Genomic DNA, 18,156 nt, shown 5'->3' with positions numbered 1-18,156 from the left:
TCAGTGTTTTTATTCAGGCATGTTTATATACTTATTTATGTACTCATTTTAAAAGGTGTTTTTTTTTTTGGCTACCTACAATGTAGTATGCCAAGCCCTGTGAAAGCATTGAAGCCACAACAATGAGAGGGGGAAAAAGAAAACAAAAGCCAGACAGTCCTCGAGCTTATAGTTTGGGGAAAAGATATTGAGCAAATGGAGGAATTTCCAAGAAGTGATGATTGAGCTGGGACCTCATATGAGAAATAAACTTAATAGAGAAGGGAGTCAGGGGAGTTCTGGCTGGAGGGGCAGGCAGTGCAGAAGCTGATAGAAATGAAAGCTGAGAGTTTGGAACGTACGACAGGTAATTCTCCATGTTTGGTGATGTCTGTAAGTGGATGTGAAGCTCTTGTGTATTTCAGAGAATATAAATTACAAAAACTTTAACATTGTTCTCATAAATATAGAGTGTATCACAGCTTTATTTCATAAATGAGGGAATCAGTAGATGGTAAAACTGCTTTTGAGGAACACAGATTTGTGTGGTTGGTTAGGGTGGAAATGAGAAAGTAAGTTTAAAAGTTAGATATGGAACAGTACCTTTTTAAAAAAATATTTATTTATTTTTATTGGAAAGATTCACAGAGTGAAGGAGAGACAGAGATCTTCCTTCCACCTAAATGGACACAGTGGTGATCTGAATCTAGGATTCAGGAGCTTCTTCCTGGTCTCCCATGTGGGAGCAGGGTCCCAGGGCTGTGGGCATTCTTCACTGCTTTCCCAGGCCACAAGCAGGGAGCTGGATGGGAAGTTAAGCAGCCAGGAAATGAACCAGCATCCATATTTTTATTGATCCTTCAAATAACCAGATTTTGGTTTCTTTTATTTTCTCCTATTATTATTATTATTATTATTATTATTATATTTATTTGTTTTTATTGGAAAGATCCACAGAAAGAGACAGGAAGATCTTCCATTTGCTGGTCTGCTATCCAAGTGGCCTCAGTGGCCAGAGCTGAACCAATTTGAAGCCAGAATCCAGGAGCTTCTTTCAGGTCTCCCACATGGGTGCAGGTTCCCAAGGCTCTGGGTTGTCTTCCATTGCTTTCTGAGGTGACAAGCAGAGAGCTAGATGGGAATTAGAGCAGGGGAACATGAACTGGTGCCCTTATGGGATCTCAGCAAGATGCAAGGCAAGGATTTAGCCACTAGACTGCTATTGTTATTTATTTCATTGAAGTTCTTGGCTTATTAATGCTTACTCTGTTTATTTTGGGTTTAATTTACTCTTCTTTTTCAGGATTTTGTGATGGAAATGTGTTATTGATTTTTTTAAAGCTATTTATTTGAAACACAGAGACACGGGGCGGCGGGGGAAGATGGGAATGGGGTTGGTTGAGAGGGAGAAAGAAGAGGGAAGAGACTTACTTCATCTGCTAGTTCACTCACCAAGTGAGTGCAGCAGCCAGGTGTGCCAGGCTGAAGCCAGGAGTAAGGAACTCCATTTGGGTCTCTCATTTGGGCAACAGGAATGCAAGAACTAGACCTGTTATCTGCTGTCTTCCAGGTGCACCAGCAAGGAGCTAGATTGGAAGTGGAGTAGCCGGGATTTGAACTAGTGCCTAATATGGAATGCTAGGGTCTCAAATAGCAGCTTTAAACCACTATGCCACAGTACTGACCCAGGTCTGGCATTGTGTTACAGCAGATTGCCAGCATTCCATGTGAGTATTGGTGCAAGTGCTGGTTGTTCCATGTCCCATCCAGGTCCCTGGTATTATCCTGGACAGTCAGCAGCAAATAGCCCAAGTACGTAGACCCCAGCCACCCTAAGAAGAGATTTTGATGGAGTGACTGGTTCCTGGCTTAGCCCTGGCTGTTGAGGTCTTTTGGTAGAGTGAACCAGGAAATAGGCCTCTTGCTTTTTCTCTTTCTCTTCCTCTTTTTATTTATAAGATTTATTTATTTATTTGTAAGGCAGAGTTATGGAAAGAGTAGGAGAGAGAGAGAGAAAGAGAGACATCTTTTACCCTCTGGTTTACTCCCCAAATTGGCCACTCCAAAGCCAGGAGCTAAGTCTTGGTGAGATTACTCCTTGTCTTTCATGTGGGTATAGGGGTTCAAAGCTTTGGACCATCTTTTACTGCTTTCCCAGACCCTTAGCAGGGAGCTGAATCAGAAGTGAAGAAGCCAGAACTGGTGTCCATATGGGATGCTGGTGCCATGGGCTGAGACTTAGTGTGCCACACTATGGTACTGGCCCTGCATTTCTTTCTTTCCCTGCCTGTATGTTATTCTCCCTGTTTCTGTAACTCTGCTTTTCAAACAAATAAATACATCTTAAAAAAAAGAAAGAATAACAGTAACTATTTAAAAAGTTTTAAAAGAGTTTGTTCCTTTTTTGTGTGTGTGAAAGAGACAGAGCCATAGACAGATCTACCATCTGCTAACTGACTCCTCAAATGCTTGCAACAGCCAGGGGTTGTCCATGCCAAAACGAGAAGCCCCAAGCTCCATCCCCTCTGGGTGGCAGGGACCCAGGTACTTGAGTCATCATTGCCTGTTTTCTCCCAAGGTTTGCATTAAGAGGAAGCTAAAACCAGGAGCAGCTGGGACGCAGCCTCAGGCATTCAAATGTGTGCTGGTGGTGTCTCAAGCTGTCTTAGCCACTCTAGCCAGCTACCTGCCTTGATCTTTGTTAAAGTTTGACTTTATTTTTATACATCTTTTTGAATTATATATTGTTCAAACAAAAATAGCTTTGTTTTTAACAACTATGCATAAGGCTATAGTATGAAGATTTTCAACAACTTGCTTTTCACCTTAAAAGATATCATAGGAATATGTTTATAACTTTATGCAGAATTTTACCTCATTTTTGTAGTTGCTCCACAGTGTTCTGTGGTAACCATTTCTATTTTGATATTTAGGTTCTTGAAATATTTCACTAGTGCAAACTGTGTTACAGTGAACATCCTCAGAAATGAGGTTTCCAGGATAGAGGTACAAAGGATATTTTTGTTAAATGTGCAATTTTTTGAATGTCTTCTTTTTGGTGATAACAAGGACTAAACTTTTTCCTTGGTTTACCATGCTATGTGTGATAATTCCTTCTTTATAAGTGATTTTATTTTGTTATTTAAGGGTTCAACTCTGGGAATAAGTCTTCCCACATTCGTTACCTACATAAGGGTTGGGTTTCTGTGATGCTTCCCCAGGCCTGAGTTGTGTCCGAAGACTTTGGCACATTTCTAACAGTGTGGTTGGGCTTTTTAAAAAGCCTTTTCCACAATCACTGAAAGATAAGATTTATTTCCATTGTGAGTTTTCTAATGAGGAGTCAAAGATGACCTGTACCTTCAAAGGCTCCATCCTCACGGCACTGATAGGCTTTTTCTCCCATATGCATTCTTTGATGATTAGGAAGATGAGCTCTTTATTAAATATGGCTTCTTATGAGAATAAATTATTGGATTTTATCTCTGAACGATTTTATACATTCCTTAAAGGCTCATTTATTTATTTGAAAGACAGAGGTGGAGAGAGAGGAAGGGAGGAAATGAGAGAGGGAAAGTAAGAGTGAAGAGTGAGTGAAAGCGAATTTCTTCCCCAGATGCCTGCAACAGCCAGGGCTGGGCGTGATCAAACCCAGGAGCCAGCAAGTTTGTCAGGGTTCCCCATGTGGGTGAGAAAAACCAAAATACCTGATCCTTCACCTGCTGCCTACCAGACACGTTAACAGGATTGGAAGCCAAATCAGAAGCAGGGCCAGGACTTGAACCAGCACTCTGATGTGGTATGTGGACTTCCCAACCAGTGACTTAGCCTACTGTGTTACAGTGCGCAATCCCATTTCTTACAGTTGAAAGACTTTTCTCTATTATGTTTTCAGTCAGAATGGGTAAGAAAGGTTGGAAAGGAGTTGTCTTCTGAACAAAGGCTATCAATACCACATTCATTATATTATAGGGTTTCTGATACAAATTCACTGATGGCTTGAAAGGGCAAAGTTCATTCTGAAAGCATTTCCACATGCTATGGGGTTTTTCTCTAACGAATTCTTTGATGAATGATAAGTGCTTCTTGAAGACTTTCCCACATTCAATCCATTGATCAGTAAAGTTGGTTGTCTCTGTGAATTTTTTGGCAACTTAAGAGAGATGATAGTAGTTTAACTTATTTATATCTAGCTCACATTCTTTACATGTATCAGATTTTTCTCCAGCATGATGGTTCACTCTGATGGTTAACAAAGGAGGAACTTTATTTGGAGACTTCTACATTGCTTTTATTTGTATCATGTGTTTGTGCAGAGTTCATTGAGTAGCATTTACATGTCTATCCAAAATGTGAGTAAACTTCATAGCCTCATTCCTAAATGTCAGCCATCCCGGGAATCTGTGCTTTGGGCAGTTTTGGGAACAACTGTTTCCTGAGATGTTCTCCTAGGCAAGGGCAAAGAATTCTGTGTAAGTCAAGAAATTCAAACTCGGGCTGTTAGTAGAATTGGCTTCTTCCAAGGTTCTGGGTAAAATCTTGGCTTCCATAGCTTCTGGTGATTGCTGTCAATCTTGGCATTGCTTGGTTTACAGTTGTATAACTTCAATCGCTGCCTCTGTCATCACATGGCATTTTCCTTCAATTCAACATAATTTACTAATTTCCCTCATGCAGTTTCAATGAACACTTATGCAAAATAGTATTAATCTTAAGATTGAAAGGGAGGGCTGGCATTGTGGCATAGTGGGTTAATTCACCACCTGCAATACCCACATCCCATATGAGCACTATTTTAAGTCCTGGCTGCTCCATTTCCAGTCCAACTTCATGGTAGTGCACATAGGAAAGCCATCCTAAGGCCCCTGCATGCATGTGGAATTCCCAGATGGAGCTCTTGGCTCCTGGCCTACCCCAGCCCTCCACTGTTGTGATCATTTGTGGAGTGAATCAGTGGGTGAAAGATCTCTGTTTCTCTCTAACTCTGCCTTCCAAATAAATACAATGTAAACAAACAAACAAACAAACAAACAAACTGCAGGGGACCACTCTCTAAATTTCTAGAGCTTTTGCTCTATGTAGTCTGCTCCTTTCAGGTATTTGTTAGAAAATTATAGCTGTTACAGCCACCCTGAACTCTTTCTCCTTAACCTAGCAAGACTTTAATCTGCTTGGGTTCTCCCAACCTGTGCCACAGTTTGCAGCAAGCCTCCAGGCAAGGCAGGTGACCCTAGCCATCATCTGGTTTACTTCCTGTCTCCCAGAGGTCACAGTCCTGCCGTCCTGTTATCCGAGGTTGGAGAGGAGTTGCTTCTGTATTTTGCTTAGTTCTCTGTTGCTCATATTTGGAAGGTCAGTCTTATAGCAAGCCTTTCTTTGAACGGAAGTGGAAATCATAGTGCATTTAAAAAATAAATAAAATGATAGAGTATAGAAAATGCAAGTTATTTTATTTTTTGTCAACCCCCTAACTGTGTTCAATATGAGGAAGCATGAGGGAAAGTTAACATGCTTGTAGTTGCTGATGTAACTGTTAACTCATTTCAGCAGCTCTGTTCGGCCAGGTTGCTATTATCAGATTCATTAATATGATAACCACATGGGAAGCTGAAGACGGAAATAAGGGGTATTCCTTTGACTTTGGCAGCTTCATTTTTTCGTAGTTGCTATTTATTCATCCTTTTTAAAAGAAATTTTGGCTTTCCAGACCTCCTAAGATGCCTTGTCTAATGTTAAGTCAGTGTCAATACATCCTTATTTTCAAGAACACTTGTAGGCTGACTCTTCTGTAGCATTCCTGACTCTCAAGAGTCCAGAAACCTGCCCTTGTGCTCTACACTTGATCTTAGCCAAAAGGCCGAGAAGCGATGCCCTTGTGCTCTTTCTGTCTGCCGGTTGATTGTATCCGCGGCAAGTCTCTCGGACATTTATTGTGCACAGGAGTCAGATTCACTCTGGCTGGTTACCAGAGTGTTGCTTTATCACCCTGTCTGAGCTTGTGTATACGCAGAGATGATTATCCGTCTTTCCAGTGCTTTGATTGTATTGCTTAGTGTGTTTAGTTAATTCCAATATGTGTTTTATATTTGTATCATAGGGCTAGGACTAGGGAAAGAGGGACCCAGAGTTGAAATTTTAAAGAGGTACTCAGTGTCAAGGTTGCATAACCAGGCACTCAAATGGTTCTGAGAATGATCTCCTCTTTAAATTTTGTGCCCAAGGTGCATGCTTTGATTTTACTTTGGGAAAATTGTTGCTTTGCCTGAAATAATTCAACAGCTCCAAGTTTATCCATAAACAGCATTAGCCAGAATTTTGGATCATATTATACAGGTTACCCCAGTAAATCATTATGGGTGATCCCTTTCTTTCTTTTTTTTTTAAGATTTATTTTTATTATTATTGGAAAGGCGGATATACAGAGAGGAGAGACAGAGAGGAAGATCTCCCGTCCGAAGATTCACTCCCCAAGTGAGCGCAACGGCCAATGCTATGCTGATCCGAAGCCAGGAGCCTCTTCCGGGTCTCCCACATGGGTGCAGGGTCCCAAAGCCCTGGGCCGTCCTTGACTGCTTTCCCGGGCCACAGGCAGGGAGCTGGAAGGGAAGCGGGGCTGCCGTTATTAGAACCAGTGCCCATATGGGATCCCGGGCGTTCAAGGCGAGGACCTTAACCACTGCGCTACCGCGCCGGGCCCCCTTTATTTCTTATCATGACCTGGCTTTGTTGTTAAGAAGTTCCCGCAGGGTCTCCCTCATGATTAAAATTTTTGATAATTTTTGTTACAATCCTGGCTGATACCCTGGTATGCAAAACCATATTAAATGGTAACCTGCATGAGGTCAGGGTACCTGGTGTTGCTGCCAGCGCACAGGGTGAACTACCCCAGCTTATTGAACTATCTGCTGTTGTGCTCCCATAGTCTTCACATTGACTGGAAAGATGCCTTGGAGGTGAGTGGGAGATCAGATGTTGGACACAGCCTCCCCTGTTCAAAGAATAAGTATTTCTTTACTTTTTGTCTCATAAGTGAGAATTCTGTGTAAAAGCTGTGCATGGTTTGCACTCATTGACAAGGGGAACCTTTGGTGAATGTGGAGCAGTCTTACAGCCTGAAATATCAGGCCTTTTTATGTTTCAGTCACCAGATGCCCTTCTCACCCTCTTAAAAACCTGTCTTCAAAATAGCCTCAAATATTGGTATCCAACCGTCTTTTCAGAGCAGTAACCCTGTTTTTATTCCATCTTAATATGTTTTCATTCTTTGTTTTTAGATGCCAGTGTGAGCAGATGCCAGCAAGGGGAGACGCGCTTTGGAGTCGGCCTGAGATCTGGGGGAGAAAATCACCTCTGGCTTCTTGAAGGATCCCCCTCCGTCCAGTTGTGTTGGGCTGCCTGCTGCCGGGACTCTGCCTGTCAAGCCTTTTGGTGGCTGGAAGGGATGTGTATTGGGGCCAACTGCAGCAAGCCACGGAGCTGCCAGGCTGTTAGGACAGACTCTTCCAATTCCATACTGGTGTTTTTAAAAAAACGCCAAACTACAGATGATTCGGGGTTTCCACCTGAAGATGGTATACCACATCTTCTGGGGCTGCAGTGGAGCGCGGCATCTTGGAGGAGACAGAGCCCTGCCAGAGCTCCATTCAGACTTTCTGTATCTGCCAGTGACCATCAGAGCTTGATCAGGAAGCTTTGGAAGAGAGATAATCGCAATGAAGAAGTGGCCCCTTTAATGACGGGGGATGCTGAAGTGAATGACTCAAAGGAACTGTTCAATGTGACTGGCCAGGACTCTGCAGAGGTAAGCATCTTAGGGAGAGGGAGCCCAGGAAGTTCTGTGTCTACACAGGTTTGACACATCCCAGAAGTGAGGCTTATGCTGCCTGTGGGCAGTATATAATAGGCCAAGGAGTATGCCTGTTCAGCTGCTGGGTGTCATTGGCTGCTGCTGCCCAGATGTACAAGGGCCGTTGGCCTTAGAGATGTTGATTTACTCCATGAAGTTCTGACCGTTGCTTTGGGAGAAACCGAAAGCTGCTCATTATCTAGTCTAGGCTTGTTCTTGGCTACAGGTAAGTGCAGTTGTGTGGGTGTTAGTCTCCACCAACGCTCCTGCAGTGTTTTCTGCCAGATTGCAAAACAGTTGATTGATGTGGTTGCAGGCAAGTTCTCCTCCTCCTCCATCTCCCCCCTTGTAAACACATTCCTATTCCAGGCAGAATCAACCCTGTGACCTGCTGGACTGGGGAGCTGGATGTGGCCCTTAGCCAGGACGTCTCTTGGGGTCACTTCTCACCAAGCTGTGTATGCCAAGGGAGATACCATCAGTAGAACTTATTTGGTTTATTGTGTTTTTTCATTGTTGATCTTCCTGGGCAAATGATTAAAAGGAGTGACTCACTCTTTGCTCACTCTGCCTTGATTACTGTGACTTATTTTTGTATTTGTTTTGTCCTGTTTGTCTCTGAATTGAAGCCAGAGTGGGGAGGCTACTGTTTGCCAGGCCCTGTGTATTCTAATCTTAGTCTACTTTGTCATTTTTGTTTAATTTTCACAGTAGGATTTCCAAGTTAGGTATTACTAGCTTCATGTAACAAGTAAGGCAACTGAGTCCCAAATAGATTAAACAAGTTAACTGTTGAATCACATAGCTAGAATTAGAACCTAGATTTAATATTTGCCAAAAAAATATTAGTACAGTATTAGAGGGCAATCATAGGTGTACTGTTCTTACAAACATGTATGGAAACCTGTCAATATCAGGTAATTTCTTTTAAAGATTATTTATTTTGGGGCCTGTTGCGATAGCCTAGCAGCTAAAGTCCTCACCTTGCATGCACCCATATGTGTGCCAGTTCTGATCCTGGCGGCCTTGCTTCCCATCCAGCTCCCTGCTTGTGGCCTGGGAAAGCAGTCGAGGACAGCCCAAAGACTTGGAATCCTGCACCCACATGGGAGACCTGAAAGAAGCTTCTGACTCCTGGTTTTGGATCAGCTCAGCTCTGGCTGTTGTGGCCACTTGGGGAGTGAATCATCAGATGGAAGCAGGGGTCTAGATGGGAAGTGAGGCTGACGCTGTTACAACCGGCACTCATATGGGATCCCTGAGCATTCAAGGGCAGGACTGTAGTCACTAGGTTACATTTCTTGATGTGTAGAATTTGACTAGGGGGTTAAAGGTAGTGTTTTTGTGTGTGTTTTGTTTTTTTGTTTTTAAACACAGAGGCACAGTGTATGCAAAGACTCAGTGGGTCAGTAAGTATATGTTGTACCTTTATTTTGGTCAAGGTACCTACTAAGCCAGGCACTGTGAATATTATAGTTCGGAAGCTGAATATCTGACCTAATAGAGCTTCTTCTCTGGCAAGGAAAATAGAACTCAATTTGTAATAATTAAAAAATTATAAGCTTGATGTAGGTTGTGAGAGGATAAGTACAGAGTGCAGTTACATTACCTAATAAGAACTTTAAATAGAGATGAAGGTGTAAGGTTAGGTTACTCTGAAGAAAGTAAGTTTTGAGATCTGTAGTAAGCATTAGGGGAAGAATATTTAAGGCAGTGAAACTAATTTCCAAGTGTGTTAAGTACCTAAGAGCACACGGCAAGATCAAGAAATCAAAAGAGTCTGATGTTGGGCAGTGATCAAGGAAGAGGTTTGAGAGGTGTGAGAGCTTCAAGGCTTTCTTAAGATACTGGCCTCTGTCTTTTTAAAGGGCTTATTTATTTTACTTGAAAAAGTTACAGAGAAGGAAAGACAGAGATCTTCCATCCGCTGATTGACTCCTCAAATGGTTGCAATGGCAGATGCTAGGTTGGTTCAAAGCTAGGAGTCAGGAACTTCTTCCAGGTCTTTGTGGGTGCAGGATCCAAGGCCTTAGGCTATCTTCTGCTGCTTTTCCAGGCTGTTAGCAGACAGCTGGATTGGAAGTGGAGCAGCCAGGACTCGAATCCACAACCATATGGGATGCCGGTGCTACAGGCGGAGGATTAGCCTGTATGCCACTTTGTCAGTCCCTAGCCTTTGTCTTAAGATCTATGGGAAGTTGTTAAAGAGATTTAGGCAAGAATGACACACAGTTGTATCCTCTTTATCAATGGGGGACATAGACCATGGGCCTCAGTGGACGCTGAAACTGGATTAGAAGAACCTTGTATGTATAATACATACACTGTAAGTTGAGCTGATAGTCTAGCCAACTATTAAGTAACTAATGGGTGGGTAGCACATACAGTGTGGGTATACTGGACAAATGGATGGTTTACATCCTGAGTGGGATGAAGTGGGATGGTACACGATTACATCATGCTACTCAGAATACATGGAATTTAAAACTTAGGAATATGGGACCTGGTGCAGTGGTTTGGTGACTAAATCCTCATGTTGTATACACCAGGATCCCATATAACCACCAGTCTGTGTCCCAGCTGCTCCACTTCCCACCGCTGCCTGCTAGTGGCCTGGGAGGGCAGCAGAAGATGGCCCAAAGCCTTGGAACTCTGCACCCACTTGGAAGTCCTGGAGGAAGCTCTTGGCTCCTGGCTTCAGATTGGCTCAGCTCCGGCCATTGGCAGCCTCTTGGGGAGTGAACCAGTGGATGGAGGATTTTCCTCTCTATCTCTCCTTCTCTCTGCAAATCTGTCTTTCCAATAAAAATAAATAGAACATTAAAACTTAGAAATTTTTTACTTCTTGAGTTTTCCATTTAATATTTTCAGTCCAGGGTTGACTGTAGATTGTTGCTCTCTGAAACCCTGGAGAGCAAGATCTGACATAAAGACACACTATTGTAATCAAATCTTTTTCTGTAAGGTAAACAGGCTGGAAACAGGCTACAAAAGGGCAAGAATGTACATAGCCTGATGAAGTAGGAGGCTTTTCAGGCAAGAAAAGCATTGCAATAAGGAAAGTGATTAAAGGCACAGAGAAGGGATAAACAACAAATGATCATTCGTGCATGCATCAGAATCACTTTGAGCCTTGTTGAAAAAAGATGAGTGGCCCTCGACTTTAGAGTTTCTGCATTGTGACAGGGAGGGGGTTTGGGAGGGAGGCAGCTAAGATAGGTTTATAGGTTCCATGAAACAACATTCTGGCTGTTCTAATCTCATTCTTATTTCTTCTGAACTGTAAAAAGCCCAGCACGATGGCGTAGTGGTTAAGGTCCTCGCCTTTGCATGCCCGGGATCCCATATGGGCACTGGTTCTAATCCCGGCAGCTCCACTTCCCATCCAGCTCCCTGCCTGTGGCCCGGGAAAGCAGTCAAGGACGGCCCTAAGCTTTGGGACTCTGCACCCGCATGGGAGACCCGGAAGAGGCTCCTGGCTTCGGATCAGCATAGCATTGGCCGTCGTGCTCACTTGGGGAGTAAATCATTGGATGGGAGATCTTACTCTCTGTCTCTCCTCTCTGTATATCTGCCTTTCCAATAAAAAAGTAATAAAAATAAATCTTTTTTTTAAAAAGTCACTTACATAGAGTAGAAGCAGAAGCAGGTAGGATGGGGATAGGTCGGTAATTGGCAGGGACAGAGTGATTAAGATATGAAAGCCATTTTGAGGGTGAGAGATGGCAAGCTACATGAAGAGTATGAAGATGGCTGGATGGCCTTGAATATGGAGGCCATGCATTGAGAACAGTGGCACTGATCCTGTTTTGTGAGTCTCCCCTTAGCAGCTGTCAAGAAATGGCTGTTAGGGGTGCATGTTGTAGTGCTGTGGTTAATCTGCGGCTTGGGATACCTACATTCATTTTGAAATACTTTGGAGAAAGTCTTCAGAGAAAGGCAGCAGATGATGGCCGAGGTATTGGATTTCTGCCACCCACATGGAAGACCCGGATGTAGTTATTGGCTCTTGGCTTCAGCCTGGCCACACCAGCTGTTGTAGGCATTTGGGGAGTGAACTAGCAATGAAAGAGCATGACTGCTCTCCCTATCATAATGCCTTTCAAACAAAGCTAACAATTTTTTTCTTTTTTTTTGCGGATATGGACCATGCAGAGAGTCCAGCATCTTATTGTCCAGATAAATTCAACAGTTTCATTGGGAGACCATCCTCGGTCTGAAAGTAGAGCTGGCAGAATATGATCTCCTCCAATGAGATATCACTACACAACTTCAACAATAGGAAGAAACATTGAAATTAATAACATCATGAAGTTAATTAACATGGTATTGAGAGACCAATATGTTAGTAAATGCAAGTTCTTAACCACATCCTGTAACTACTTCCTTGGCATCTCAATTTTAGTATATACACAACCGGCTGCTATAAGCCCTTTTTTTTCTCCCAAGCTAACATGTTTTTGAGTTTAACCTAAATTAGAGTAGCACAGGAACAGTAGAAGGATCAACATTAACATTCATCATATATAACAGCTGAGTACAAACTTAACATCAAAGTTTCTATGCAGTTATATCTTGTTTAGTATTAACAGTCATAAATTGATAAAGTTTTTTGGGGAGAGAATTAAGCCACAATTTAAACTTTGCAGTATATAGTGATTAAGCATGGTTTTACAGAACTGTGCATTTTAACAACTGAAGAATAGAAAAGTTTAAGGCAGGTGAACAGGGAAATCCCCAACAACCCAGTGAGTGAGGAAGAATTTAACTCCACATGCTACCTAGTAAAGTCCAGGAGAAGCAAATAGGGAGCCTGACCAGTAAGTACGGGCTGAGTGATCATAGGCTAGTTGGCCTTTTCCCCGGCTGTTCCACAATTTCTATATCAGTGTCTGTCTCTGTCTATCTGAAAAGCCAAATGGGAAGCCTGATCAGTAAGGTACAAACTGTGTGATTACCAACTAGCTGACCTTTACTAGTCTCTGTCTATCTGAACTAATTTTGGGGCTCACAAGCAATACTGATGATCGGTGTAAAAGAGGCCTGGGAGCTAAGGCTGGAACTAGAAAAGGACCAGAGAAAGCTCCTCTCCTGAGTCCAGAAGGAAATTTACAACCCTTTTATGTCTGAGTACCATCATGGGCTCCTGGTTGTAGTTCCGATGTCACCAGACCCTATGAGAGGGTTTGGGGCTGCTACCATCCTGTGTGGGAAATCTAATAGGAAATGACTGACCTCAGAGCTCTCAGCCTCCGAGGGCATTTATATTCTCTGTGATCTCCTAGACAGTTGGGATATGGTTCTCGGTGTCCATCCTGACAATCCTCGATGAAGTATCCATTGCTTCTGTGGCGAAAGCACTTGGAAGGCCTCTGGGCGTGTCTGGGACTAGGATACAGACCTCCTCTTATCCTCCTGTTCCACCCTGAGATCCCCTCCTGCTCTGTACACACAACCTCCTTGTAAGAGGGTGTCAGGGTTGTTCTTGGATCCCACCACAAATTTCTATGGCTTTTCTAATGTCTAGGCCATTAAGAATTTGTTATCAATAAGTAATAAGTTACACTTAAAGTCTTCCTCAAACATTCTAAGAAGGTGGAGAATTTCTCTGCACTCCTGATCTGTAGTGGAACAAGAGGAATATTACACAAATTTAGTTTTTCAGTTCTTAGAGGCAGTTCCACTGGGGGTTCCATCTTCTCCAGGGGCAGCGTTGTATTCAAGGGAGTTGCTGCACTTCTGAGGTCAGATGAGCCATAGGGAAACCCACAGTTTTGAGGATTGATCAGGAAATTCTAGGGACAAGAGCATAACCTTTCCCACGGATTAGTAATGTTCCAGAATATCAATAATTCAGTTGTTTTATCAAAAATGTATAAAAGTCTTTTGGGAAAAATGATACCACCATATAATCCGTGAGCCAGCAGTGAATTTGACAAGAGAAAAGAGGGTATTTGGAATAAATAAAACTGAAATAGAAAACAAAACACACGGGGTACAGTCAAAACAAAACAAAACAAAACAAAAACATTATGGATCAGATTATTGAAGTTACACTTTCCATGTTGATTTCCTTATATAAGAGAGAACATGTGGTATTTGTTCTTTTGTGATTGACTCATTTCACTGAGCATAATGGTCTCTAGTTTGGACCACCTAGTTGTAAATAGTGTAATTTCATTCTTCTTAATAGCTAAATAGTATTCCATGAAGTAGATGTACCACAGTTTCTTTAACCACTCTTCTTTGGATGCACATCTGGGTTGTTTCCATATTTTTGCTATTGTGGATTGTGCTGCTGCAAATATAGGATTGCATATCCCCTTCTCATATGCAGATTTCATTTCTATTGGGTATATTCCTAGCAGCGGGATAGCCGGGTCATATGGTAGATTTATTTGCAATTCTCCAAGAACTCGCCATATTGATTTTCACAGTGCTTGTATTAGCCTAAATTCCCACCAGCAGTGAAGGAGGGTGCCTTTCTCCCCACATCCACGCCAGCAGGTGTTGTTAATTGAGTTCTGAATGTAGGCCAGTCTCACTGGAGTTAGGTGGTACCTCAACGTGGTTTTCATTTGTATCTCTTATGGCTAGGGAGCCTGAGCAGCTTCTCATATGTCTGTTAGCCATTTGAATCTGTTCTTTTGAAAAATGTCTGTTCATTTCCTTTTCCCATTTTGTTACAGGGCTGTTTTTGTTTGTTTGTTTGTCTTTGCTGTCCCTGAGTTTCTGAAGGTCTTTGTGTAAATCCCATTTTGTTGGTTGCTTCTTCACTTTGTTAATTGTTTCCTTTACTGTACAGAAGCTTCTTAGTTTGATGTAGTCCCATTTGTTCATTTTGGCTTTGATTTCCTTTGATTTTGGTGTCTTTTCTAAGAAGTTTTTCCCTGTTCCTATATCTTGGAGTGTGCTTACTATGTTTTCCTTTAATAGTTTGTTGGTTTCTGTGTGTGGATTTAGGTCCTTGATCCATTTGGAGTTGATTTTCATATAATGTGACACGTGTGAGTCTTGCTTCTTAATTCTGCTAGCTGCTATCCAGTTGTCCCAACAGCGTTTGTTGAAGAGAGCAACTTTTTTGCCTGGATTGTTTTCAGTTTTCTTGTCAAAGATTAGTTGACTATACATGTGTGGGCTGCGTTCTGGTGTTTCTATTCTGTTCCACTGATGTTCTTCTCTGTTTCTGTACCAGTACCAGACTGTTTTGATAACCTCTGCTCTGCAGTATGCAGTGAGGTCTGGAATTGTGATTCCCCCAGCTTGATTTCTGTTTTTCAAGATAGCTTTAGCTATTCATGGTCTTTTGTGATTCCAGATGAACTTTTGTATCATCTTTTCTATTTCTGAAAAAGAATGTTGTTGGGATTTTGATTGCATTAAATCTGTATATTGCTTTTGGTAATATGGTCATTTTGATGATGTTGATCCTGCCAATCCAGGAACATGGTAAGTTTCTCCATTTTTCAAGGTCTTCTTCTATTTCCTTTTTAAATGTTTTGGAGTTTTCATCATAGAGGTCTTCCACATATTTAGTTAGCTTAATTCCTAGTTATTTTAAGATTCCTCTCTTCTATTTTAAAGGGGACTGTACTTAAAATTTCTTTCTCTTCCATTGAATTATTTGTGTACACTAGTGCCATTGACTTGTGTTCATTAATTTTGTATGCTGCTACCCTAACGAAGTCTCTTACGAGTTCCAGTAGTCTCTTGACTGAGTCTTTTGGTTCTCCTGTGTAGAGAATCATGTCGTCTGCAAATAGAGATAATTTCATTTCCTCTTTTCCATTTGGATTCCTTTAATTCTTTTTTCTTTCCTAATAGCTCTGGCAAGGACTTCCAATACTATATTGAAGAGTAGTGGTAACAGTGGACATCCCTATCTAATTCCAGATTTTAGTGGGAAGGCTTCCAGTCTTTTTCCATTTAGTATGATGCTGGCATTGGATTTTTCGTAGATTGCTTTGATTGTGTTGTAGAATGTTCCTTCTATACCTATCTTGCTTAGGGTTTTCAGCATGAAGTGGTGTTGGATTTTATCAAATGCCTTTTCTGCATCTATTGAGAGGATCATATGGTTTTTATTTTTCAATTTGTTGATGTGATGTATCACGTTTATTGATTTGTCAATGTTGAACCATCCTTACATGCCTAGGATGAATCCCACCTGGCCTGGGTGAATGATCTGCCTGATGTATTGTTGGATCCTGTTGGCTAGTATTTTATTGAGGATCTTTGGGAGGGCTTTAATTACGGATTCAATATCCATGCATGTTATTGGTCTATTTAGATTGCTAATTGCTTCTTGATTCAATTTTGGTACATTGTATATGTCCAAAAATCTATCCATCTCTTCTAGGTCTTCTGATTTGTTCACATATAGTTGCTTGTAATAGTTCCTGATGATTCTTTGTATTTCCAAGGTATCTGTTATTATATCTCCTTTCTTGTCTCTGATGCACTTGATGTGTATTTTCTCCCTCCTTTTTTTGGTAAGTTGGGCTAGTGGGGAGTCTATTTTGTTGATTTTTTCAAAGAACCAGCTCTTTGATTGATTTATCTTATGTATAGTTCTCTTGGTCTCTATTTGGTTTATTTCCTCCCTTATTTTGATAATTTCTTTTTTCCTACTAATCTTGGGATTGCTTTGCTGTTGCTGTTCTAGTTCTTTTAACTGTAAGGTTAATTGATTTACTTGATGCCTTTCTAATTTCTTAATGTAAGCACTGATTAAAATGATCTTTCCTCTTAGCACTGGCTTGATTGTGTCCCATAAGTTTTGACATGTTTTGTTGATGTCTTCATTTGTTTTAAGCAAATTTTAATTTCCCCTTTGATTTCTTCTCTGATCCATTGTTCATTTAGTAACACATTATTAAATCTCCATGTGTTTGCAAGTATTCTTGGGTGTTTTGACTTCTTGGTCTCTAACTTCATCCTTGATGGTCTGAGAATATGCATGGTATAATGTCGAGTTTTTCAAGTTTGCTGAGGCTTGTTTTGTGGCTTATGACATGGTCAATTCTGGAGAAGGTTCCATACACTGATGAAAAAAAAGTGTATTCTGTATCTATAGGATGAAAGGTTTAATAGATATCAACTAAATCCATTTGCTCTAGAGTTTGGGTGAGTTCTGTTGTTTCTTTGCTGATCTTTTTTTTTTTTAATCTGTCCATTGATGTTAAAGGAGGTATTAAGGTCACCCCCTATGATTGTATTGGAGTCTATTTCTCCCTTTAAGTCTATTAATGTTTGTGTCACGTAGCTAGCTGCCTTGGCATTTGGTGTATTTATATTTATTGAGCTGATCTCTTCTTGCTGAATGGATTTCTTGATCATTATATGGTATCCTTCTTCAACTCTTTTAATGTTTTTCACGTCAGTGTCTATATCATCTGATATAAGAATGACTACCCCTGCAGGTTTTTGCTTTCCATTTGCTTGGAATATCTTTTTCCATCCTTTTACTTTCAATTTCCTCTTATCTTTGTTAGTGAGATGTGCCTCCTGGAAACAGCAGATAAATGTTTTGTTTTGTTTTTATCTATTCCTTGATTCTATCATCTTAGTAATGTGGTGTTCTTTGGTTGAGTCTTCTGTTGGCCTTTTAGTGGGATGTTCTCCACGTTTGCTTTTTGTTTTGGTAGCTGCTATTCCTTTCCTCTTTCACTAGAACATCCTTGAGTTTTAGCTGTGGGGCTGGTTTGGAGGACACAAATTCGTGGGGTTTTTCCTTATTGTGGAAGAATTTAATTTCATTTTCAAAGACAAAGGAGAACTTTGCAGGATACGTTATTCTGGACTGAAAATTTTTCGCTATTTGAGTCTGGAGTATGTCACTCCATTCTCTTCTGGTCTATAGTGTTTCCTCTGAGAGGTTAGCTGTGAGTTTGATTGTGGTTCCTCTGTAAGTCACTTGATTTTTGTCACGTGCACATTTAAGGATTTTTTTCGTTGTGTTCAATTGAGGAGAGCTTGATTATCATGTCCTTTGGTGAAGGTCACTTTCTGTCAACCCTGTTGGGAGTCGTGTGTCCCTCCTAGATATCCCCAATTCTTTCTCTAGATTAGGGAAGTTTTTGTGTATTATTTCATTGAATGTACCTTGAATCCCAGTTTCTCTTTCTGCACTTTCTGGAACTCCCATAATTCTCATGTTGGGCCTTTTAATTGTATCTTTTAATTCCTGGATATATATTTTTTTTAGCTTGGCCTAGCTCTGCTTCCAGCTTTTTGTTTATTTCCCCCTGGTGATAGGAAATATCTTCCAATTCTGATATTTCTTCTGCTTCATCCATTCTATTTTTTATATCCTCCACTGTACTTTTAAT

General features: G+C 41.2%; 1 protein-coding gene across 1 annotated transcript in view; it reads left to right on the top strand.

The window, feature by feature from the left end:
• The window catches only part of KIAA0319L (KIAA0319 like), a 109,021-nt gene that overhangs the window by 27,644 nt on the left and 63,221 nt on the right, over nucleotides 1–18,156 (top strand). The window contains exon 3 of the mRNA XM_040974192.1: nucleotides 7,254–7,780. Within this exon, the coding sequence (XP_040830126.1) occupies nucleotides 7,254–7,780 (527 nt within the window). The remainder of the gene's footprint in view (nucleotides 1–7,253; nucleotides 7,781–18,156) is intronic.

This window comes from Ochotona curzoniae, unplaced genomic scaffold (assembly GCF_017591425.1).
Source record: "Ochotona curzoniae isolate NIBS_2020 unplaced genomic scaffold, NIBS_Ocur_1.0 contig_2404, whole genome shotgun sequence".
NCBI lineage: Eukaryota > Metazoa > Chordata > Mammalia > Lagomorpha > Ochotonidae > Ochotona > Ochotona curzoniae.
Note: the sequence above shows the minus strand (reverse complement) of the source record. Positions and strands in the feature narration are given on the sequence as shown.